This window comes from Babylonia areolata, chromosome 30 (assembly GCF_041734735.1).
Source record: "Babylonia areolata isolate BAREFJ2019XMU chromosome 30, ASM4173473v1, whole genome shotgun sequence".
Lineage (NCBI taxonomy): Eukaryota > Metazoa > Mollusca > Gastropoda > Neogastropoda > Buccinidae > Babylonia > Babylonia areolata.
Genome location: NC_134905.1, coordinates 4547667 through 4560166, shown reverse-complemented (window position 1 = coordinate 4560166; position 12500 = coordinate 4547667). Strand labels below are relative to the sequence as shown.

The 12500-nt window shown below is 44.7% G+C and overlaps 2 protein-coding genes across 2 annotated transcripts in view; both read right to left on the bottom strand.

Moving 5' to 3' along the window:
• LOC143275231 (uncharacterized) overlaps positions 1–1058 on the bottom strand; it is a 20116-nt gene extending 19058 nt beyond the window's left edge. The window contains exon 1 of the mRNA XM_076579206.1: positions 999–1058. Coding sequence (XP_076435321.1) covers positions 999–1008 — 10 coding nt within the window. The 5' untranslated portion in view covers positions 1009–1058. The remainder of the gene's footprint in view (positions 1–998) is intronic.
• An 8285-nt stretch (positions 1059–9343) lies between these two features.
• The window catches only part of LOC143275230 (nuclear receptor subfamily 2 group F member 6-like), a 19672-nt gene continuing 16515 nt past the window's right edge, over positions 9344–12500 (bottom strand). The window contains exons 7-9 of the mRNA XM_076579205.1: positions 11579–11702; positions 9702–9783; positions 9344–9488 (exon numbers count right to left, since the gene is read on the bottom strand). Coding sequence (XP_076435320.1) covers positions 9344–9488; positions 9702–9783; positions 11579–11702 — 351 coding nt within the window. The remainder of the gene's footprint in view (positions 9489–9701; positions 9784–11578; positions 11703–12500) is intronic.

The following is a 12500-nucleotide window of genomic DNA, read 5'->3' as shown; positions in this document are numbered from 1 at the left end:
TAGCGCACGTAAAAGAGCCCACGGCAACAAGAGGGTTGCTCCTGGCAAAATTCGGTAGAAAAATCCACTGCGACAGGAAAAACAAATAAAACTGCACGCAGGAAAAAATACAAAAAAAAAAAAAAAAGGGGTGGCACTATAGTGTAGCGACGCGCTCTCCCTGGGGACAGCAGCCCGAATTTCACACAGAGAAATCTGTTGTGATAAAAAGAAATACAAATAAAAATATATTTACGCCCCTCCACTAGACCTTGTATGTGTGTCAGTCGTTTGGATGAGACGATGAACCTGATCGAAGTTCCGTGTGCAAGCATGCATATAGTGCAAGTAAAAGAACCCAAGACAATAAAAAAAAATATTCCTCTGGCAAAATTAAAATCAGTAAATCAACCAATCGATCGATCAATCAATCAATCAAAAACAAGATGCATATAGTACAGGTAACCCAAGATATTAAAAAAATTGTTCTCTGGCAAAATTATAATCAGTAAATCAAAGAATCGATCAATCAATCAAAATCAAGTTATCAACCCACACGGAAATCAACTTGTGGTAGAAAAATCCATTTTGTAAATACAAATGCATTGTCTTGCAGACAGAAAGTGTGTGTGTATATATATATATATATGTATATATATATGTGTGTGTGTGTGTGTGTGTGTGTGTGTGTGTGTGTGTGTGTGGAGAGAGAGTTATACATATATATATATATATATATATATATGTATATTTATGTGTGTGTGTGTGTGTGTGTGTGTGTGTGTAGAGAGAGAGAGAGAGAGAGGGAGAGAGTGTTATATATATATATATGTGTGTGTGTGTGTGTGTGTGTGTGTTAAGGCTGCGTACGTGTGTGTGTTCGAGGGTCAAACACCTCCACCCCTCTCCCCCCTTCACCCCCTGCCCACACACACACACACACACACACACACACCAACACAAAACAACATGCTAACTAAACCAACAAGATCAACTGTAACTCAAAAGTACACACATACCTTCAGACATCTTGACGCGATATCACACACCCAGCTTCTCACAGCCAAATTCAATCGACACCTGCAGTCCTGTACGCCTGTGTGTGAGTGGGTGAGGCTTGTTCTCTCTCTCTCTCTCTTTCTCTCCCCTCCTCTCTCTCTCTCTCTCCCTTTTATATCGCCGTGTGTTGATTTTGGGTACAGTTCAGCTGAATTATAGGCACTTGAACGAGACACAATTAACGTTGATCTGGAACGAAATAAAATCAGAGCGAGCGAGAGATAGATACAGGGATAGTAAGAGATATATAGAGACATATATATATATATATATATATATATATATATATATATGCAGAGAGACACACACACACACACACACACACACACAGAGAGAGAGAGAGAGAGAGAGAGAGAGAGACAACGATAACGATTTTTTATTCAGATAAAGGCTAAAGCCCCCTCTCTGAAGCGGGTGGCATTAAAGAAATATAAATAAGATTTTACTTGACACACTATGCACCTGCAACACAAACCAGGGTACAGTAGTGAGATGTCATCACCCTTTTCCTCACATAGGCTTCCTATTCACACTGTCCTCTTCTCATCACTTGACAACGGGCCTATGGTCCGAAACGTCGTGTCAAAACAAAGAGGATTCAACTACCACCCAAAAGGTTTTTTTAAAATTTTTTTTTTAATAAACTTTAGTTTTTTGTCTTTGAAGAATCCTGCAGTCATTTTTGTCTTCTTCCCTGAGCGTCTAGCTCATTTTGGATGAGACTGACGGGCGCCATAGCCGAATGGTTCAAGCGTTGGACTTTCAATCTGAGGGTCCCGGGTTCGAATCACGGTGACGGCGCCTGGTGGGTTATAGGGTGGAGATTTTTACGATCTCCCAGGTCAACATATGTGCAGACCTGCCAGTGCCTGAACCCCCTTCGTGTGTATACCGCAAGCAGAAGATCAAAAACGCACGTTAAAGATCCTGTAATCCATGTCAGCGTTCGGTGGGTTATGGAAACAAGAACATACCCAGCATGCACACCCCCGAAAACGGAGTTGGGCTGCCTACATGGCGGGGTAAAAAACGGCCATACACGTAAAAGCCCACTCGCGTACATACGAGTGAACGTGGGAGTTACAGCCCACGAACGAAGAAGAAGAAGAAGAAGAAGAAGACGGATGAGATGATAAACCGAGGTCCTGTGTGCAGCATGCACTTGGCGCACTGGAAAAGAACCCATGGCAACGAGAGTGTTGTCCTCTGGCAAAATTCGAACTCCACTCTGATAAGCACACAAATATAGTAAGTCATATGCATGCACTTATGGCCTAACCCGAGCACGTTAGGTTCTACTTCTGCTGGTCAGGCATCTGCTTAGCAGATGCAGTGTAGCGTCTGTGGATTTGCCCGAACGCAGTAGTGACGCTTCTTTGTGAAACTGAAACTCGAAACTGAAAAACGATTACTGAAAGAAGACATTCACCCACGTTAGGTCACCACCAAATATCTCCTCCATTTTGCTGCAACGCTGTCTTAACTACAGACCTGCAACTTTCCCCCGAGGTAAGCTGCATTATGTTGTTGAGTGTACGTACTCAAAATCCATCGACGCACCAAAGTTCTGTTTCGTTGATTGTTTAAAAGTAATCAAGTATGCTTTCCAGGCTTGGTCTTCTTGCCCAAATCAGTAAAATAGTTAATCAAAGTCGTTGACTGAAACTGGCAAAGGACACAATCATATGGTAGCTTGTTTTATTTTCGAACCTTGGCTCCCTACGTCATTTTATTTGACCTCACAAGTGTTTTATTGCGTCATAAGGTGAATTTTTTTTTTTTACTCACTTGTGTAAAGTTATAAACCGGTGTTCGGTTGTGTGTGTGTGTGTGTGTGTTTGTGTGTGTGTGTGTGTGTGTGTGTGGTAAACTTTAACATTGCCATTTTCTCTGGAAATACTTTGTCCGTTAATACCAACTCTGGCTTAAAAAAAAGAAAAAAAAAGGGGGGTAAAAAATCTTCTAAAGTGGATACTCAAACTGAATAGAATAAACACAAAAGAGAAATTGAATCGACCGTGTCGTACTTTCCCGGCGAGTGTAACTAAACTTGTCATTAATCTATCTAGATCCAGAGAAAACGGCTAAAATGTTGCAGTGTGATCGCAGCAATGGCAACGTTTCCTTTAACTCTCTCCATACGAACGGCGAAAGAGACGACGTTAACAGCGTTTCAACCCAATTACCATCATCAAAATATTGCAAGCGAAGGCTCTTATACTGAAGACGTGAATGTTGACAAAGAATACCACAATTCTGACGACGGAAGCTAAAGGTTGGGTCATTCAGACACCCACTGGACATCCGAGGGGTCTGTGTAGAGAAGAGAGGACTGGCCGTACTGAGTGAGTTAACGAGGACTTTAAAGAATTCTTAAGAGCCCGAGATATACCAAAATAACATGATTCAAGTAGCGTTATCACTTCGAATTCTGAAATCAATTTATCGCCCTTAAAAAAAAAAGCATGCTTATATATTAATTTTTGAACGTCATAGTTAGATAATAGCGCAGTGATGAGGATAATTGCTTACCACTGGAGGCTACGTTCGAATCTGCGATCAGGCCTTTTTATTTTTCGTTTTTCTTTTTTTTTTAACACAAAGCTTTATAAGAACAAATACAGAACACATTTTAACGAATGAATCCTATTTTTTTAATAGTTTAATTTTATTCATTTATTTATTTATTTTATCTTTTTTTGAAAGTGTATCACAAATGATGAGAGAGGAGAGGGGAGAGAGAGAGGGGAGGGGAGAGAGAGAGAGAGAGGCGAGGGGAGAGAGAGAGAGGAGAGGGGAGAGAGAGAGAGGAGAGAGAGAGAGAGGCGAGGGGAGAGAGAGAGGAGAGGAGAGAGAGAGGCGAGTGGAGAGAGAGAGGCGAGGGGAGAGAGAGAGAGGAGAGGGGAGAGAGAGAGAGGAAGGAGAGAGAGAGGCGAGGGGAGAGAGAGAGGAGAGGAGAGAGAGAGGCGAGTGGAGAGAGAGAGGCGAGGGGAGAGAGAGAGAGGAGAGGGGAGAGAGAGAGAGGAGAGAGAGAGAGAGGCGAGGGGAGAGAGAGAGAGGAGAGGGGAGAGAGAGAGAGGAGAGAGAGAGAGAGGCGAGGGGAGAGAGAGAGGAGAGGAGAGAGAGAGGCGAGTGGAGAGAGAGAGGCGAGGGGAGAGAGAGAGAGGAGAGGGGAGAGAGAGAGAGGAGAGAGAGAGAGAGGCGAGGGGAGAGAGAGAGGAGAGGGAGAGAGAGAGGAGAGAGAGAGAGAGGCGAGGGGAGAGAGAGAGAGAGGAGAGAGAGAGGCGAGAGGAGAGAGAGAGGCGAGTGGAGAGAGAGAGGCGAGGGGAGAGAGAGAGAGGAGAGAGAGAGAGAGGCGAGGGGAGAGAGAGAGGAGAGGAGAGAGAGAGGCGAGTGGAGAGAGAGAGGCGAGTGGAGAGAGAGAGGCGAGGGGAGAGAGAGAGAGGAAGGAGAGAGAGAGGCGAGGGGAGAGAGAGAGGAGAGGAGAGAGAGAGGCGAGTGGAGAGAGAGAGGCGAGTGGAGAGAGAGAGGCGAGGGGAGAGAGAGAGAGGAGAGAGAGAGAGAGGCGAGGGGAGAGAGAGAGGAGAGGAGAGAGAGAGGCGAGTGGAGAGAGAGAGGCGAGTGGAGAGAGAGAGGCGAGGGGAGAGAGAGAGAGGAGAGAGAGAGAGAGGCGAGGGGAGAGAGAGAGGAGAGGAGAGAGAGAGGCGAGTGGAGAGAGAGAGGCGAGTGGAGAGAGAGAGGCGAGGGGAGAGAGAGAGAGGAGAGAGAGAGAGAGGCGAGGGGAGAGAGAGAGGAGAGGAGAGAGAGAGGCGAGTGGAGAGAGAGAGGCGAGTGGAGAGAGAGAGAGAGGAGAGAGAGAGAGAGGCGAGTGGAGAGAGAGAGGCGAGGGGAGAGAGAGAGAGGAGAGAGAAAGCACAACATACAATACAGTTCGTTAGAATAATGTTGACGACAATAGGCATGATTGTAATGAACAAAAACAAGTGAGTGAAATTACACTGAAATGGCTTCATTTCTACAAAACAAGAAGCGAGGACGACGAATATTTAATTCTTTGACCCCTGTTGGGGTAGGGAGATTATAAAGTAACAGTATTGGTATCAATTACACACACAAACTAAAACGTAGACAACACACGCACACGCACGCACTGGCGCACACACATACACGTACACGTGTACGCAGGCAAGCATGCACAGACACAGACACAGAGACACAGACACGCACACACACACACACACACACACACCCTCGGTTTTTTCCCCCGTCTGATATCTCTTCAAGTGGATGGACGTTAACTCACTCAGTACGGCCAGTCCTCTCTTCTCCTCTACACAGACCCCTCGGATGTCCAGTGGGTGTCTGAATGACCCAACATTTAGCTTCCGTCGTCAGAATTGTGGTATTCTTTGTCAGCATTCACCTCTTCAGTATAAGAGCCTTCCACTTGCAATATTTTGATGGTGGTAATTGGGGTGAAACGCTGTTAACGTCGTCTCTTTCGTCGTTCGTATGGAGAGAGTTAACTCACTCAGTACAGCCAGTCCTCTCTTCTCCTCTACACAGACCCCTCGGATGTCCAGTGGGTGTCTGAATGACCCAACATTTAGCTTCCGTCGTCAGAATTGTGGTATTCTTTGTCAGCATTCACCTCTTCAGTATAAGAGCCTTCCACTTGCAATATTTTGATGGTGGTAATTGGGGTGAAACGCTGTTAACGTCGTCTCTTTCGCCGTTCGTATGGAGAGTTAATTAAACTGAAGACAACAACAACAGCAACGACGACAACAACAACAACAACAACAAACACACACACACACACACACACACACACACACACACACAGGTCATCAGATATTGAATCTTCCATTCCAACAAAACGGTTATCTTTACTGAAGAGTCGATATTTTACTGCTTTTTGGTGTTAGGGGAAACAACTTTGTAGACGTCACTTCGCCTGCTCGAAAAAGTTATAGCCCTTGGCACAGTGTTTAACTTACTGACTCGCTCTCTCTGTCCCGCGTGCTTCCTCTGTGTCTCTGTCTCTCTCTCTCTTTGTCTCAGTTTCTGTCTGTCTGTCTCACACATACATATACACCCTTACACCCCCACACACAAACGCGCACGCGCGCGCGCGCACAGACACACACACACACAGAGGTTTCGCAAGTCATGGTTTATTAAACTTTTCGTCTTCCATAGGTTTAAACAAACAAACAAAAAACAACAACAAACAACAATACATACCCCCACATTTTGATTGAGGTTTAAATCAGCGTAGGTATTTCACAGAATATAGACCTATATCAGTCTTCACTTTTATGACAAAGGCCTGCTCCTAAAATATGGTAAGATCAATCATCGTTGAAAAGAACGAAAATTAGGACTGGTCAGATTAGTCCTATCATTAGAATGACACGATCAACCGAGGTCCCGTGTGCAAGCATGCCCTTGATAGCGCACGTAAAACAACTCGTAGCAACAAATGCGTTGTGTTAGGTAAAATTTGGTATGTAAAAAACAACAACAACAACAACAAAAACAACAACAAAAAACAAAGAAAAACAAAAAAACAAAAAATAAGGGGTGAAGTTGTAGCTTGTTGGTAACGCGTCCGCTTAGGAAGCGAGAGAATCTAAGCGCACGTGTTCGAATCCTTCATTCCCACGTAAAAGAACCCACGGCAACAAAAGCGTTGTTCCTGGCAAAATTCTGTACAAAAAATCCACTTTGTTAGGAAAAACAAATACAACTGCACGCAGGAAAGCAAAAAGGGGGGAGGGGGGTTGGGGGGGTGGGGGTGGGGGCGGGGGGCGCTGTAGTGTAGCGACGCACTCTCCCTGGGGAGAGCAACCGGAATTTCACACAGAGAAATCTGTTGTGACAAAAAGAGAAAAGACAAATACAAATACAAATGCAGTATTTTCCCACCCCCTTCCACATAGACCTTGAGTGGTGGTGTGGTCTGGACGCTAGTCATTCGGATGAGAAGATAAACCGAGGACTCTTGTGCAGCATGCGCACTTAGAGCACGTTAAAGAACCCACGACAACAACAACAACAACAAAAGATGTAGTCACTGGCAATGTTTTGGAGAAAAGTCCATTTTTATAGGCAAACAAAAACACTTGCAGGCCGGGGAAGAAAAAGAAGTGTGTGTGTGTGTGTGTGTGTGTGTGTGTGTGTGTGTGTGTGTGTGTGTGTGTGTGTGTGTGTGTGTGTGTGTGTGTGTGTGTGTGTGTGTGTGTGTGTGTGTGTATGTGTGTGTGTGTGTGTGTGTGTGTGTGTGTGTGTGTGTATGTGTGTGTGTGTGTGTGTGTGTGTGTGTGTGTGTGTGTGTGTGTGTGTTCGTTCTTTAGTTTAACGTCTTTTCACTGTAAGTGATATTAGACGAGGGTAGGAAAAAAATCGAGTGGGAGGAGGGGGAGGGGGAGGGGGGGGATTACTGTGTACGCATGCGAGTAAGTGAAAGTGTGTGTGTGTGTGTGTGTGTGTGTGTGTGTGTGTGTGTGTGTGTGACAGAAAATGATTGATTCAAGTTTTGTTTAAAAAGAACAAAAAAAACAAACAAAAAAAAGAAAAAAAAAACCAACAAAAACAAAACAAAACAACCAAACAACCCCCCCCCCAAAAAAAAAACCAAACAAAACAAAACAAAACAACAACAACAAAAAACAACAACATAACAATATAACATATTTCTAATGAAAAACAACTATAACAGCGAACCAACTGAACTATTTAACAAGGAGTTGAAAAAGTCATACATTAGCAATGTGTGTGTGTGTGTGTGTGTGTGTGTGTGTGTGTGTGTGTGTGTGTGTGTGTGTGTGTGTGTGACAGAGATGAAATGAAGTAGATATTTATTCAGACGATCCTCGACCCATTCTGAAGGAAACTGAACGAGCGAGTTTCAATCATAATCATATACACAGAAAACATCTCATCAAACAATATATTACTAACTAACAGCAAACTGCACGTTTCTTTCTTCTTCTTCTTTTTTTTTATGGCTTTATATAGATATAGTAATAAATTCCATATCATGAGAGAGAGAGGGGGGGGGGGGGGGGGGGGGGAGGCGCTGCATTATAACGACGGCGCACTCCCTATGAATACAGGCACACCTCTGAAATTTCACACAAAGAGAATTTACCTGTTGTTGTGACAAAAAAAAGAAAAAAAAAAAAAAAAGAAAAAAGTAACACATAACAATACAATGTAGAGTGCAGTGTTGGCCTGGAGGTAAAGCGTCCGCCTAGGAAGCGAGAGAATCTGAGCGCGCACCACTTCACTAGAAACTGAGTGATGGTCTGGACGCTAGTCATTCGGATGAGACGATAAACCGATGTCCCGTATGCAGCATGCGTTTAGCGCACGTAAAAGAACCCACGGCAACAAAAGGGTTGTCCCTGGCAAAATTCTGTAGAAAATCCACTTCGATAGGAAAAACAAATAAAACTGCAGGCAGAAAAACAACAACAGCAACAACAAGAGGCAAAGTCTTCAAGACTTACTTGTGCTTCGCGCTTTATCCTGTAAAGGAATCATTAGGAGGAAAAAAAAGAGATTTTAAAAATGGTTGCAAAGTGCCCTGTATTAAATATGATGGATAAGCTTGGGAGAAGAAAAAAGAAAAGAAAAGAAAAAAAAAAGAATGTACTGTTTAAGATGAGAAAGATCAGTTTAAAGCAAATTAAGTCCCCTAGCATTAATTACAGAGTAATTTCCCTTTTTTTACTATCTGCACCAAAATGTTTGCAAAATAAATAAAACTTCCATGCTTAGCAAAAGAAGTTCCTGTTTGAACAAAAAATGATAATAATGACTGCTCTTGTTGTTGTGTCAGAATATCAGATCAAAGTGCCAAGTTTAGAGAATACAAAAAATATAAATATAACAGTAAATGCAGTTTGCATATAATTCGGCTTCATTTTTTAAATATTTTTTTTTTGTGCCCATCCCAGAGGTGCAATATTGTTTTAAACAAGATGACCGGAAAGAACTGAATTTTTCCTATTTTTATGCCTAATTTGTACGTCTATATTTGCAGAGAAAATGTCAATGTTAACGTTTACCACGGACACACACACACACACACACACAGACAACCGAACACCGGGTTAAAACATAGACTCACTTTGTTTACACAAGTGAGTCAAAAAAAAAGGGGGTGGTGCTGTCAATGTAGCGACGCGCTCTCCACGGGGAGAGCAGCCAGAATTTCACACAGAGAAATATGTTGTGACAAAGAGAGAAATACAAATACAATACAATACAATACAATACAATACAATACAATCTGCTATAGCGCCTGAACCCCCACACAGAGAGAGCGAATCAACCGCGAAACATTCACTTCAGGAAAGAGCACTTTCTCAACACCGTCTCGATTCACAGACAATAAACAAGGCAACGTCAACAACAAGCGACCAAATCGGGCCGTGGTACTAGCGGTGGCGGCGGCGGCGGTGGTGGTGGTAGTGGCGACCGTTGAAACTGCTGACGCCGACACTGATGACGACGACGACGACGATGACGACGACGAAGACGGTGACGTCATCGCTGCTGCTGATGACGTAGCCGCCGCTTGACCGGAGGGTCTCAGGCAGGATGACGTCAGAGAGGCGGAAGGAGGAGAGGGCTGCTGCTGCTGCTGCTGCTGCGCATGCGCACGTGAGTGCTGAGTGTAGTGCGCAAGCGCGAGTTGCGCCTGCTCCAGAAGAAGGTCCATGCGGTTGGTGTCTGTGCGTGTGTCGTGATGGTCTGGGGAGAGAGAGACAGAGATAGAGAAATATAGAGATGAAGAGGGAGAGATAGAGAGAGGGAGAGAGGGAGAGAGAGATCGAGAGAGAGAGAGAGGGGGAGGGAGAGAGAGAGGGGGGAGGGATAGAGAAATAGAGAGAGGGGGAGAGGGGGGGGAGGGATAGGGGGGGGGAAAGAGGGGGAGGAGATAGAGAGAGGAAGAGGGATAGAGAGAGGGAGGGGGAGAGAGAGAGGGGAGGGGAGAGAGAGGGGAGAGAGACAGGGGGGAGGGAGAGAGAGAGAGAGAGAGAGAGAGGGGGAGGGAAAGAGAGAGGGGGAGGGAGAGAGGGGGGGGGAGAGAGACGGGGGGAAGAGAGAGAGGGGGGAGGGAGAGAGAGAAAGGGAGAGAGACAGGGGGGAGAGAGAGAGAGAGAAATATAGAGAGGGAGAGGGAGAGAGAGTGGGAGGGAGAGAAAGAGGGAGGAGAGGGGAAGAGAGAGGGAGAGAGGGAGAGAGAGAGGGAGAGAGAAGGGGAGAGAGAGAGAGGCGAGAGAGAGGTGGGAGAAAGAGAGGGAGAGAGAGAGAAAAATACAGAGAGGGAGAGAGAGAGGGGGAGGGAGAGAAAGGGAGAAAGAGAGAGAGAGGGAGAGAAAGGGAGAGAGAGAAATATAGAGAGGGTGAGGGAGAGAGAGAGGGAGAAAGAGGGTGGAGGGAGAAAGAGAGAGAGGGAGAGAGGGAGAGAGAGAAGGGCAGAGAGAGAGGGGGAAAGAGAGGGGGATATAGAGATAGAGGGGGAGAGAGTGGTGGGAGGGAGAAAGAGAGAGAGAGAGAGGGAGAGAAAGGGAGAGAGAGAGGGGGAGGGAGAGAGAGAGAGAGTAAGGGGGAGAGGGAAAGAGGGGACGAGTGGGGGCGAGTGTTGGAGGTGGGAGGGGGGCGAAAGGGGAGGTAGGAAGGGGGGAGGGCAGGGAGAGAGAGAGAGAGAGAGAGAGAGAGAGAGAGAGAGAGAGAGAGAGGGAGAGACAAGACAAGACAAGACATGACAAAATTCTTCATTTTTCCAGGATAACAGACAAGCACTGGCGCGCTTTAAATTTTTTATTTTTTTTAATTTTATTTTTTTACATCCAGTCCCCGTCCTGAGCAGGGTCTGCACTACACATTACTACATAAATCCAAAAGCATGCACAGCACCACACTTTATACAACACTACATACATGCATAAGGATGGTAATAATAAGATCCACACAAAACTGAAAATAAAACAAGAGAAAGAGAGAGAGACAGAGAGAGAACACTGAACACTGAAATGTTTAATCTCTCTTTAAACATTTCACACACACACACACACACACACACACACACACACACACACACACACACACACACACACACACACACACACACACACACACACACACACACACACACACACACACACACACACACACACACACACACACACACACACACACAGAGGGTGTAGTAATATAAAAGAATGAAAAAAGGAGGAGGAGGAAGAAGAAGACGAAGACGAAGAAGAAGAAGAAGATGATGATGATGATGACGATGATGATGATGATGAAGATGATGATATTCATGATGATGACGCCATTGATGATAAAATGATAATAGTATTAACATAATGACATTGATGAATTAAGCCGGTATTGGTACTGCTGGTACTACCACTACTACTACCACCACTACCACTACTACCACTACTGCCACTGCCGCTACTGCTGCTACTGCTGCAACAGCAACCACTGCTACAACTACACGAAACCTTTTTCTCACCTTTGCGAAGTAGAATAAGGGTTTCTAAAAACGGCAGCTCGGTGACGTCAGCTTGGAGGGAGTGGAAGGTACTGATGACGTTTTGCACTGACGTCAGCACTGCCTCGTCATCATTGTCGGGGCACTGCAAAGAGAAACGGAAAGTAGGAAACGGTAGGGGCTGTGTTATCATGGCCATTACCATTGTGATTATTATTTGTATTTGCATTTGTATTTGCATTTGCATTTTTTTTTTTATCACAACAGATTTCTCTGTGTGAAATTCGGGCTGCTCTCCCCAGGGAGAGCGCGTCACTACACTAAAGCACCACCCATTTTTTTGTATTTTTTCCTGCGTGCAGTTTTATTTGTTTTTCCTATTGACATGGATTTCTCTACAGAATTTTGCCAGGAACAACCCTTTTGTTGCCGTGGGTTCTTTTACGTGTGCTAAGTGCATGCTGCACATGGGACCTCGGTTTATCGTCTCATCCGAATGACTAGCATCCAGACCACCACTCAAGGTCTAGTGGAGGGGGAGAAAATATCAGCGGCTGAGCGGTGATTCGAACCAGCGCGCTCAGATTCTCTCGCTTCCTAGACGGACGCGTTACCTCTCGGCCATCACTCCACATTATGAACATGATGATGATTATCATCATCTTCTCTATTATTATTATTATTATTATTATTATCAATAGTGTTTGTATCAACTGATCAATAGATCGATTAATTGATTTTGTTTTCGGTATTCAAAGTCAATTCACGTAAAATATATAGATGTTGCATAAATCTAATAAAACTACTACAACTGCTACTTCAACCACTACTCTCCTCCTCCTCCTCCTCCTTCTTCTTCTTCTTCTTTTTCTTCTTAATCTTCTTCTACCTGTGACAAGCGGTCCGAATTTCGCACAGAAAAATCTGTTGATAGAAACTGGAC